This window comes from Phoxinus phoxinus (genome assembly GCF_949152265.1).
Source record: "Phoxinus phoxinus genome assembly, chromosome: 15".
NCBI lineage: Eukaryota > Metazoa > Chordata > Actinopteri > Cypriniformes > Leuciscidae > Phoxinus > Phoxinus phoxinus.
Genome location: NC_136890.1, coordinates 3,577,182 through 3,589,458, shown reverse-complemented (window position 1 = coordinate 3,589,458; position 12,277 = coordinate 3,577,182). Strand labels below are relative to the sequence as shown.

Sequence of the window (12,277 nt, the reverse complement as noted above, 5' to 3'; positions counted from 1 at the left end):
CCTACGCTCTTATATATTTGTTATGCTTAATAAACATTTCAATATATGTAATATCAACATCTTTAATTCAATGTATTTCTTTATTTGTTTTTAATTTGATAGTCATGGGATTGTAGTTCTTTTCCTCAAATAAAGCTGTTAAGTACACAGTCTTAACATTTTTGTCCAATTTTCAACTACATTTTGCTTTCAAATACATTTGTGCTTCACCTTGTAGCTGGTTGTTTTGTTCATAGCTTGTAAAAATAAAATAAAAAACTATATGAGAAGAATATTTTGGGAACTAAGGCTGCTGAAAAACTGGCCACTGATGTGCTCTGTAGAATTACTGACTATTATTTTACTAAATTATTTACTTTATTTAGTACCGATTGGATGTTCAGTTCACTAACCCTACATACGAGTAATAGTGATGCTTACGCTTGCAAACACCACTGAAAAAAGGGTCAATTTTGATTTCCTGTCTTAATAAAGCGTCTCTCTCTTTCTCAGTCTAATAAGGTCCCGGTGGTCCAGCATGCGCACATGCACCCCCTGACCCCCCTCATCACCTACAGCAATGAACACTTCTCTCCAGGAACTCCTCCATCCCACCTCTCGCCAGAGATACTGGACCCAAAGACAGGTATTACACACTCTTCTGACACATGTTAACTTGTGTTTCTGTCTTTTAATCGTGTGACTTACTGACTGTGTACCTCTGGTCCAGGTATTCCCCGGACCCCTCACCCCTCAGAGCTGTCGCCCTATTACCCACTGTCCCCTGGGGCCATGGGGCAGATCCCGCACCCACTGGGCTGGCTCGTCCCACAGTGAGTATGCCTTATTAAAGGGGCTTTCGCACCGAAATAGCCTTTTCATAGTTCCTACAACTATTGGTGGAAGTTCACAGATTTGGGCGTGTTCGCACCGCAGGAACTAGGAACGATTTTAGTTCTAGGAACTCCTTTTGGAGGAACTAATTTACTCCTACTTCAGAGTCGGCCTAAACCAGCGCTATAGGAACTTGGCGTTTGTGTTCGCTGATTGTCCGAACGCACGCGAAACACCAGCACCCGCCATTTAAAAAAAAAAAGAAGTGTACAAACACAGATTATAGCCTATATATTTACTCCACAAACATGTAAAACAGTGATAGATGAGCCTCTTAACCTTTACACTGAGGAGAAAACCCAACGCGACTTTGAGGAGACCAAGAGAAACATGATTATGTATTTCTGCTCAGCAACCAGACGGAAAACGCTAATAACTTCATTACTGTCTACTTTCTATGTATAACAGTTCTATCTACAGTAATATCGTATTAGACAGAACTGTTAGACAGACTGTAAACTAATGAACACAGAGAATGTGAGCTCAGGCTCTGCCGTTCTCAGCGTCGTCAAAATAAAAGTCCCAACAACAAGCGTGTCTTGCGTCACGTCAGAGTTCCTACTGGCAAATGCAACCAGGAAAATGTTCCTTAGGGAACCATCAGTTCTCTGGGAAACACCCTGGTGGCTCGTTCCTAGAACTACCCGGTGCGAAAGCCCCTATAGTTACTACCAACACAGATTGATTCAAAGCAGCTTCACAGCGATAAACAGGAAAATAACTGAATCAGTCCAAACTTCATAAACTATTAGTCAAATTCTGCTGTAAAGCAGCTCTAAAAAGACACGTGTCATTATTCAGCTGAAGTCGGTTCAGTTCAATAACTGTGTAAAGAGGTTCATTCAGCTCTACTGAAGAAAAGTAGATCCTCCGTATAAGATCTTCCCCTTTTATTTCTGTTTAAATCCTCTTTGAAGACCCATTTTTTTTCTTTGTTTTAATTCTGTTTGAGGGTGTAACATTTTTTTTTATGTGTACTTTTTGTTTTAAGTTTGTTTTATATTTGTTGTACAGCACTTTGGTTTCAACAAACTGTTGTTTTTAAAAGTGTCATGATTTGGTTAAGTTCAATAACAATGTCCATGTTGCAAAATGATTGTCAATTATTCAGCTCTATGCAGCTCTACAGCAGACAATAGTGTCATATTCAGTTCAATATTGATTCAGTTCAATAACAATGTTGATTTGTCAATTATCCAGCTAAATAAATACCTGCAAAAGTTAATTATGATAGATAGACAATAGTTTTGGTGTTCAGCTCAATGCTGATTAAGTACAATAATGTCGATGTTGCAAAAATTCTTCGATTATGAACCAAAATCGATTGAGCTATGAAGCAGCTCTATGGAAGATATTGTCTGGTTCACACTCGTTCGCTGTGATTCACCCTCTCGTTCTGTCTGTTCATCTCAGGCAGGGTCAACACATGTACCCCATCACTGGGGGTTTCCGTCACCCGTACCCCGCTCTCGCCATGAACGCATCCATGTCCAGGTGAGTGTCTCCAGTTCATACTCTCATACTCTCCTTTTTCACACTACACTTTTATTTCCGGTTCATTACACACACACACACACACACACACACACACACACACACACACACACACACACACACACACACACACACACACACACACACACACACACACACACACACACACACACACACACACACTCACTCACTCACTCACTCACTCACTCACTCACTCACTCACTCACTCACTTACTTGCTCACTCGCACACACTTACTCTAACTCACTCTCTCACGCACACTCACTCACTCACTCACTCACTTACTTGCTCACTCGCACACACTTACTCTAACTCACTCGCTCACTCTCTCACACACACACTCACTCACTCACTTACTTGCTCACTCGCACACACTTACTCTAACTCACTCGCTCACTCTCTCACACACACTCACTAACTCGCACACGCTTACTCTCACTCGCTCGCTCTCTCACTCACTCACTCACTCGCACACACTTACTCTCGCTCACTCTCTCACACACACACACACATACACATGCACACTCATTCTCTCAATCACACTCACTCATACACACACACTCACTCACTCTCTCACACACACACACTCACTCTCTCACAGACACTCACACACCCGCACACACTCGCTCACTCACACACTCACTCATTCTCTCAATCACACACACGCACACACACTCACACTCACGTGCACACACTCTCTCTCACACTCACTCACTCACACACTCACTCACACACACACACACACACTCACTCAGTCACATACACACACACACACACACACCTGTGGACTCTTTTCACAGAGCGTGATGCTGTATTTCCACTTGAATTTTGGAAAAATTTAGCACAGAATTGTATTAATCTTAATTTGTTATTTAAAGGTTGCCATCAACCATGGCATTAATGCTCCAGTGTAGTGGCAGATCCTTTCTTTCATACTGTGATGTACATCAGAGTGTAACAGATAATCGGAAATTGTTATTTTTATGTCGACAAGCAAGCCAGTCAACACTTTAGTGATGGAGTTTACAAAATTTCTACACAACCCTAAATTAGTATTAGCAACATCCCCAGCAGTATTTCCAAATATGAATGGCAAAATCTGAAAACAAGCTCAAAGTAATTGTTTTGAGGGATAAAAGTTCAATTATAAAGGGTGAATCATTGATTTGGTAACACTTTTTCTTTCAAGGTGACGTAGTTACTCGTGTCACATGTACTACTTACTATAATAACAGTAAATTATGTATAATTACATTTAACTAACCATAAAACAAAGCCTAACATAAGCCCTTAATTTAGCCTAATTAATATTACATAATACTGTTTTGTTTAATTACACAGTAACAACATCACCCTAAAATAACCATTCATTTTGTTTTATCTGTTAGCTAGCTTGCTGAATGAATTAATCTGTAGTCTAATTTTAAAGTTGTGCTAATAACCACAAATTATTATTATTTATCTCTTCTGACTGTCGTTATCCATGTTTCTCTTCCATTTTTTTTCTCTTTTGGGAAAATGAATAGTGAATTTGTCTTGTATTTTACCATCAGCTGTCAGAGTTCATTCACAATCTCTCAAGATGAAATGGATCTGAATTGATGAAGAAATACTCTTAATTTAGTGGTAGCACTGGATTAAACAAGGATAATCTGTACTAATCTGAGTTACTCGTGTGTGTGTGTGTGTGTGTGTGTGTGTGTGTGTGTGTGTGTGTGTGTGTGTGTGTGTGTGTGTGTGTGTGTGTGTGTGTGTGTGTGTGTGTGTGTGTGTGTGTGTGTGTGTGTGTGTGTGTGTGTGTGTGTGTGTGTTGAATTATTCATACAGAGCTCATAGTGATCAATAGCCGTCTTCTTCCAGACCTTTACAGCCGTTGTCAGTACAGCTCAGGCGTGCTTGTTTCTCCATTGGCGTTTGTATGAAAGGACTACACTTCCTGTAGCTACTTTGTGAAGTTCCCTATTCATAGTGTTTGATTTAAATCCCTCCTAAATTCGGTCCTGAATTGAAAAGATTTTGCTTTACAGTAAAGATATAAGCCATATGATTTAAAGGTACAGTCAAGAAGTTTTGGTAATATGTGACCCTGGACCACAAAACCAGTCATATGGGTCAATCTATTTAAATTGAGATTTATACATCATCTGAAAGCTGAAAGCCAAATAAATGTATGGTTTGTTAGGATAGGACAATATGTGTCCGAGATACAACTATTGAAAATCTGGAATCTGAGAGAGCAAAAAAATCAAAAAACATTGAGAAAATCTCCTTTAAACTTGTGCATTTATGTTCACGATTGTGCTGCATTCACTCACAAAAATACATGTTTTTTATATTTACGGTTACATTTTTTTTGGTCCTAAAATTTATATCCTAATGATTTTTGGCATAATAGAAAAGTGATAACTGCACATGCAGTTGAATGAAGTCTTCCTGAACTGAAATTTAAGGGGTTTGATAAGAGCAATAAGAGGAGGGCGGAGTAAACATTGGTTCAGTACTGGATGACGACAGGTCTTTATTGTGTCCGGAGAAGCTTTCAGCGCTGGAATCAGAACCGTGTCCCATTCAGCTGCTTGTAGGAAGTGGTTTTCATGGGATTTGGAAAGTGGCGTATGTGTTTGGTAAGGGGGGAATGGTCTTGAGTGTGGCACACTTTGTTACCACAGTGACCTGGCACTTTACCTGTAACAGGAGCGGATAAAGGAGCTTTCAGCTGGTGCTTTATTTGGACCATATATAACATTCGAACAGAAATAAGAGTGTGTTTTAGTCCAGATGCAGCTTTACGACTTTAAAAGCTGAAAAGCCCTGATATATACAGTTCAGGTGAAATCGTAGAACGACAAAATCAGGCTAAAACACAGTTCGTTTAGAGTTCACGCCTTCAAACTACCATTGGTCCGTGGTGATGACATCATAGGTGGGTGTGGCTCTGAGGCCCCGCCTTCTTTGAGTAAATCTCCGCTTTATAGTAGAAAATGAAATTGTAATTCTAATTTAAAACGACACTGACACTGTTTTTTTTTTTTTTTTTTCTTCAAGCAATCTATTTTATAAAGTGCTATATATAAATAAACGTAACTGGACTGGAGTGATCGCTGAGCTGGTGCAAACACATCGCTATGATGCTTTCTGAACTGCTGTTTTCTCACTGCTGTCATTTATATTATGTGTTTATATTGTTAATTGAGAGGAAAGCGCGGAGCACATATTTACATATTCATCTAAACATCGCTCTCAGAAGCGTGGACGTATCGGGATGTTCGCTAACAGTATATCTCTGGCCGCAAAATCTTTTAAGATTGGATGGCGAAGATGTGCTTTTCCTTTAGGGCTAAGATATTGATATCCACGATATTGGAAAAAAAACCTGGCATTGCGATATTTTGTTTTTCTGCAATATATATAACGATATAAAAAAAATTCATCGGATGATTTGAATAGCTCTATTTGAAAAGAATAAATCATTCTAGAATATTGCACATCGCAATATCGATGCTAAAATGATATATCGTGCAGCCCTACTTTCCTTGGTTTCAGAAGGCAATAATGGAAAATGTATCTTTCTTTTTCTTCACAGTTTGGTGTCCAGTCGCTTTTCTCCTCATATCGTTCATCATCCTCACGGTCTTCATCAGACGGGCATCCCTCACCCAGCCATCGTCTCTCCGGCTATTAAACAAGAACCCAACGGAGAACACAGCCCAGCGGCTCACGCGTAAGCTCAAGCATGCTACACACTTTCCTGCTGTTTTTCTCTTCTTCTTTAAAGGGATAGTTCACCCAAAAATTAAAATTAGCCTGTGATTTACTCACCCTGAAGCCATCCTAGGTGTATATGACTTTCTTCTTTCAGACGAATACAATCGGAGTTATATTAAAAAATGTCCTGGCTCTTCCAAGCTTTATAATGGCAGTGAATGTCTGTTTCTGTCCATTAAAGCTCATCTATCCATCATAAAAGTGCATCTATCCATCATAAAAGTGCATCTATCCATGATAAAAGTGCATCTATCATCATAAAAGTGCATCTATCCATCATAGAAGTGCATCTGTCCTTCATAGAAGTGCATCTATCCATCATAAAAGTGCATCTATCCATGATAAAAGTGCATCTATCCATCATAAAAGTGCATCTATCCATCATAAAAGTGCATCTATCCATCATAAAAGTGCATCTATCCATGATAAAAGTGCATCTATCCATGATAAAAGTGCATCTATCCATCATAAAAGTGCATCTATCCATAATAAAAGTGCATCTATCCATGATAAAAGTGCATCTATCCATCATAAAAGTGCATCTATCCATCATAAAAGTGCATCTATCCATGATTAAAGTGCATCTATCCATGATTAAAGTGCATCTATCCATGATAAAAGTGCATCTATCCATCATAAAAGTGCATCTATCCATGATTAAAGTGCATCTATCCATGATAAAAGTGCATCTATCCATCATAAAAGTGCATCTATCCATAATAAAAGTGCATCTATCCATGATAAAAGTGCATCTATCCATGATAAAAGTGCATCTATCCATGATAAAAGTGCATCTATCCATCATAAAAGTGCATCTATCCATGATTAAAGTGCATCTATCCATGATTAAAGTGCATCTATCCATGATTAAAGTGCATCTATCCATGATAAAAGTGCATCTATCCATCATAAAAGTGCATCTATCCATCATAAAAGTGCATCTATCCATCATAATCGGTTATCACTCCGCCCAAGTAGCAGTGCTTCGCCTTCAGAGAATATAGTTCCCAGTATTTATACGGTTAAAATATGTCGGTCTCATGTGACTTTGTTTTTTGTACACTCTGTGACTATACAAATCACAACATGTAAATAGGAAAATGTTTGCGTTATTTTGTCACTTATTTGGATTAGTATGCTAGCTGCAACCATTTGCATCCAGTCTTTGTGCTAAGCTAGGCTAGCGGTGGGTACGCACCCGGTGGGTACAAACAGACTTATAGCACGCACGGAGATGAAAAAGGGTATGTATGGACTTATCTAACTCTGGGGGATAAGTTGAATAGGCTAATGTCCCAAAAAGTCGGAGTGTTCCTTTAAAGTGCATCTATCCATCATAGAAGTGCATCTATCCATCATAGAAGTGCATCTAAGTGAAAAATATCCATATTTAACACGTTACAAAGTAAAACTCTACTTGCGCCCAAAGCCCAAATTACGCAACTTGTGAACGTCGGAAGTAACGAAAGAAGATTGTCATATGATGACTTGAGGGTGAGTCAATTTAGGGGCTAATTTTCATTTTTGGGTGAACTACCCCTTTAATGCTTTATTCAACTAAATTAGCATTAGCTTCACACACTCACCTCAAAATGACTCGGTGATAGTTTATCGCTGTTTTGTCTACCAACTCGCCACCGTGATAGACAGTCCTCTCTGTGTCTTTCTCACTGTCACTCCCTCACGTCCAGTACAAAGACTGACCCACGTGTGCTGTATGTTTGCAGAAAGTCTCCAGGCCCGAATAAGAAGGAGGACGACAGGAAACCTCACATAAAGAAGCCTCTAAACGCCTTCATGCTGTATATGAAGGAGATGAGGGCCAAAGTGGTGGCCGAGTGCACGCTAAAAGAAAGTGCCGCCATCAACCAGATCCTCGGCCGCAGGGTGAGTGAACATTGTGTGTGTGTGTGTGTGTGTGATTTATATTAATATCCATTTTGAGTGAACCAATCACAAGCGGTCAGCAGCACCAAATGTTGATATTAAATGGGGACCAAAACATTTTGTGAATTAAAATTGCAATGTAGTCGATACACACGTTTGTTGTGTAAACACTAATGTGTCCCACATCATCAACGGCACGCCTTCAATCAACCACTGCGATAAAAACTAGTTTTCAACTTTGCCAATTGCTTATGTAGTTCTGTTGGTTCCTTATACTACTTATAATACTTTAATTCATCAAGGATGCGTTAAATGTATCAAGTGACCGTAAAGACATTTACATTATTGCAACATCCATCCATCCATCTTCTTCCGCTTATCCGGGGCCGGGTCGCGGGGGCAGCAGTCTAAGCAGAGACACCCAGACTTCCCTCTCCCTAGACACTTCCTCCAGCTCTTCCGGGGGGACACCGAGGCGTTCCCAGGCCAGCCGGGAGACATAGTCTCTCCAGCGTGTCCTAGGTCTTCCTCGGGGTCTCCTCCCGGTGGGACGTGCCCGGAACACCTTCCCAGGAAGGCGTTCAGGAGGCATCCGGAACAGATGCCCGAGCCACCTCAGCTGACCCCTCTCGATGTGGAGGAGCAGCGGCTCTACTCTGAGCTCCTCCCGAGTGACCGAGCTCCTCACCCTATCTCTAAGGGATCGCCCAGCCACTCTACGGAGAAAGCTCATTTCGGCCGCTTGTATCCGGGATCTTGTTCTTTCGGTCATGACCCAAAGCTCATGACCATAGGTGAGAGTAGGAACGTAGATTGACCGGTAAATCGAGAGCTTCGCCTTGCGGCTCAGCTCTTTCTTCACCACGACAGACCGGTACAACGACCGCATTACTGCAGCAGCTGCACCGATCCGTCTGTCAATCTCCCGTTCCATCCTTCCCTCACTCGTGAACAAGACCCCAAGATACTTAAACTCCTCCACTTGAGGCAGGAACTCTCCACCAACCTGAAGTGAGCAAGCCACCCTTTTCCGACTGAGGACCATGGCCTCGGATTTGGAGGTGCTGATTCTCATCCCAGCCGCTTCACACTCGGCTGCAAACCGTCCCAGTGCATGTTGAAGGTCCTGGTCTGTAGGGGCCAACACGACAACATCATCCGCAAAGAGCAGAGACGAAATCGTGTGGTCCCCGAACCTGACACCCTCCGGCCCCTGGCTGCGCCTAGAAATTCTGTCCATAAATATTATGAACAGAACCGGCGACAAAGGGCAGCCCTGCCGAAGTCCAACATGCACCGGGAACAAGTCTGACTTACTGCCGGCAATGCGAACCAAGCTCCTGCTCCGGTCGTATAGGGACCGGACAGCCCTTAGCAAAGGACCTCGGACCCCATACTCCCGGAGCACCCTCCACAGGCCGCCTCGAGGGACACAGTCGAATGCCTTCTCCAAATCCACAAAGCACATGTGGATTGGTTGGGCAAACTCCCATGAACCCTCCAGCACCCTGTAGAGGGTATAGAGCTGGTCCAGTGTTCCACGGCCGGGACGAAAACCGCACTGTTCCTCCTGAATCCGAGGTTCTACTATCGGCCGTAATCTCCTCTCCAGTACCCTAGCATAGACTTTCCCGGGGAGGCTGAGAAGTGTGATCCCCCTGTAGTTGGAACACACTCTCCGGTCCCCCTTCTTAAAAAGAGGGACCACCACCCCAGTCTGCCATCCCAGAGGTACTGTCCCCGACCGCCACGCGATGCTGCAGAGGCGTGTCAGCCAAGACAGCCCCGCAACATCCAGAGACTTGAGGTACTCAGGGCGGATCTCATCCACCCCCGGTGCCTTGCCACCGAGGAGTTTCTTGACTACCTCGGTGACTTCAGCTTGGGAGATGGACGAGTCAACCTCCGAGCCCTCAGCCTCTGCTTCCTCAATGGAAGACGTGACGGCGGGATTGAGGAGATCCTCGAAGTATTCCTTCCACCGTCCGACGACATCCCCAGTTGAGGTCAACAGCTGCCCACCTCCACTGTAAACAGCGTTGGTGGGGCACTGCTTCCCTCTCCTGAGTCGCCGGACGGTTTGCCAGAATCTCTTCGAGGCCAGCCGATAGTCATTTTCCATGGCCTCTCCGAACTCCTCCCAGGCCCGAGTTTTTGCCTCCACAACCACCCGGGCTGCAGTTCGCTTGGCCTGCCGGTACCCGTCAGCTGCCTCAGGAGTCCCACAAGCCAACCAGGCCCGATAGGACTCCTTCTTCAGCTTGACGGCATCCCTTACTTCCGGTGTCCACCACCGGGTTCGGGGATTGCCGCCTCGACAGGCACCGGAGACCTTACGGCCACAGCTCCGAGTGGCCGCTTCGACAATGGAGGTGGAGAACATGGTCCACTCGGACTCAATATCTCCAGCCTCCCTCGGGATCCGGTCGAAGCTCCGCCGGAGGTGGGAGTTGAAGATCTCTCTGACAGGAGACTCGGCCAAACGTTCCCAGCAGACCCTTACAGTACGCTTGGGTCTGCCGAGTCTGTCCAGCTTCCTCTTCCGCCATCGGATCCAACTCACCACCAGGTGGTGATCAGTTGACAGCTCCGCCCCTCTCTTTACCCGAGTGTCCAAGACATACGGCCGCAGGTCAGATGAAACGACCACAAAGTCGATCATCGACCTACGGCCTAGGGTGTCCTGGTGCCACGTGTACTGATGGACACCCTTATGCTTGAACATGGTGTTCGTTATGGACAAACTGTAACTAGCACAGAAGTCCAATAACTGAACACCGCTCGGGTTCAGATCAGGGGGGCCGTTCCTCCCAATCACGCCCCTCCAGGTTACACTGTCGTTGCCCACGTGAGCATTGAAGTCCCCCAGTAGAACGATGGAGTCTCCAGTCGGAGCACTTTCTAGCACCCCTCCCAGAGACTCCAAGAAGGCCGGGTACTCTGCACTGCCGTTTGGCCCGTAGGCACACACAACAGTGAGAGACCTATCCCCGACCCGTAGGCGCAGGGAAACGACCCTCTCGTTCACCGGGGTAAACTCCAACACATGGGGGCTGAGCTGGGGGGCTATAAGCAAACCCACACCAGCCCGCCGCCTCTCACCATGGGCAACTCCAGAGTGGTGAAGAGTCCATCCTCTATCAAGGAGTGTGGTTCCAGAGCCTAAGCCGTGCGTAGAGGTGATACCAACTATCTCTAGTTGGAACCTCTCAACCTCACGCACAACCTCAGGCTCCTTCCCCGCCAGCGAGGTGACGTTCCACGTCCCTAGAGCTAGTTTCCGTGTCCAGGGATCGGGTTGTCGAGGCCCCCGCCTTCGACTGCCGCCCGATCCTCTCAGCACCGGCCCCTTATGGCCCCTCCTGCAGGTGGTGAGCCCACGGGAAGGCGGCCCCACGTCGCTCCTTTGGGCTGAGCCCGGCCGGACCCCGTGGGGGGAGGCCCGGCCACCAGGCGCTCGCATACGAGCCCCAACCCCGGGCCTGGCTCCAGGGTGGGGCCCCGGCTGCGCCATACCGGGCGACGTCACGGTCCTCGATTTGTTGTTCATCATAAGGGGGTGTGTGAACCGCTCTTAGTCTGACCCGTCACCTAGGACCTGTTTGCCTTGGGAGACCCTACCAGGGGCATATAGCCCCGGACAACATAGCTCCTAGGGTCATTCGGGTACTCAAACCCCTCCACCACGTTAAGGTGGCAGTTCAAGGAGGGGATTATTGCAACATATTTATTTTAAATAAGTGCAGTTTTATTTTTATTCAGAGAATAAAAAAATGCATCATTATTATTTTTTTATATATATATATATATTAAAGCCCCCCTTTTGTCAATAATTGTATACCTTAAAACTCATCTTTGATCACCGAAATGACATGTTTAAAAATCTTCATGCCTTAAAATAGCTTGAATGTAACTCTACACCCTTCTATGAATATGCAAATGAGCCCCGCCTCCACTCCCTCACTCAGAGTTCACTGGTTGACGATCACACGTTGATCTGATTGGTTACAAGGTAGTTTGTGACGTAAGAAACACCAGTGATTTCAAACCGTGTTTTTGAGACTGTCTTTGGTTCACAGTTTTAAGCAGAAAATACTCAGCAATGCTGTCGCCTTATGAACTTACACATGGATTGACTTCAAGCATATTAAAAACACCACATAGACATATAAACAACAGTTTTCAGCATTAATAAGAAATAAAAATCAGCATATTAGAATGATTTCTAAAGGATCATG

At 44.4% G+C, this 12,277-nt stretch overlaps 2 protein-coding genes across 2 annotated transcripts in view; both read left to right on the top strand.

Moving 5' to 3' along the window:
- Positions 1 to 12,277, top strand: part of LOC307012107 (uncharacterized protein) — a 328,649-nt gene that overhangs the window by 192,268 nt on the left and 124,104 nt on the right. The gene's annotated exons all lie outside the window — the stretch shown is intronic.
- Positions 1 to 12,277, top strand: part of tcf7l1b (transcription factor 7 like 1b) — an 83,556-nt gene that overhangs the window by 62,069 nt on the left and 9,210 nt on the right. Inside the window, exons 5-9 of the mRNA XM_079638362.1 lie at positions 493 to 625; positions 710 to 812; positions 2,287 to 2,367; positions 5,971 to 6,108; positions 7,880 to 8,039. Coding sequence (XP_079494488.1) covers positions 493 to 625; positions 710 to 812; positions 2,287 to 2,367; positions 5,971 to 6,108; positions 7,880 to 8,039 — 615 coding nt within the window. The remainder of the gene's footprint in view (positions 1 to 492; positions 626 to 709; positions 813 to 2,286; positions 2,368 to 5,970; positions 6,109 to 7,879; positions 8,040 to 12,277) is intronic.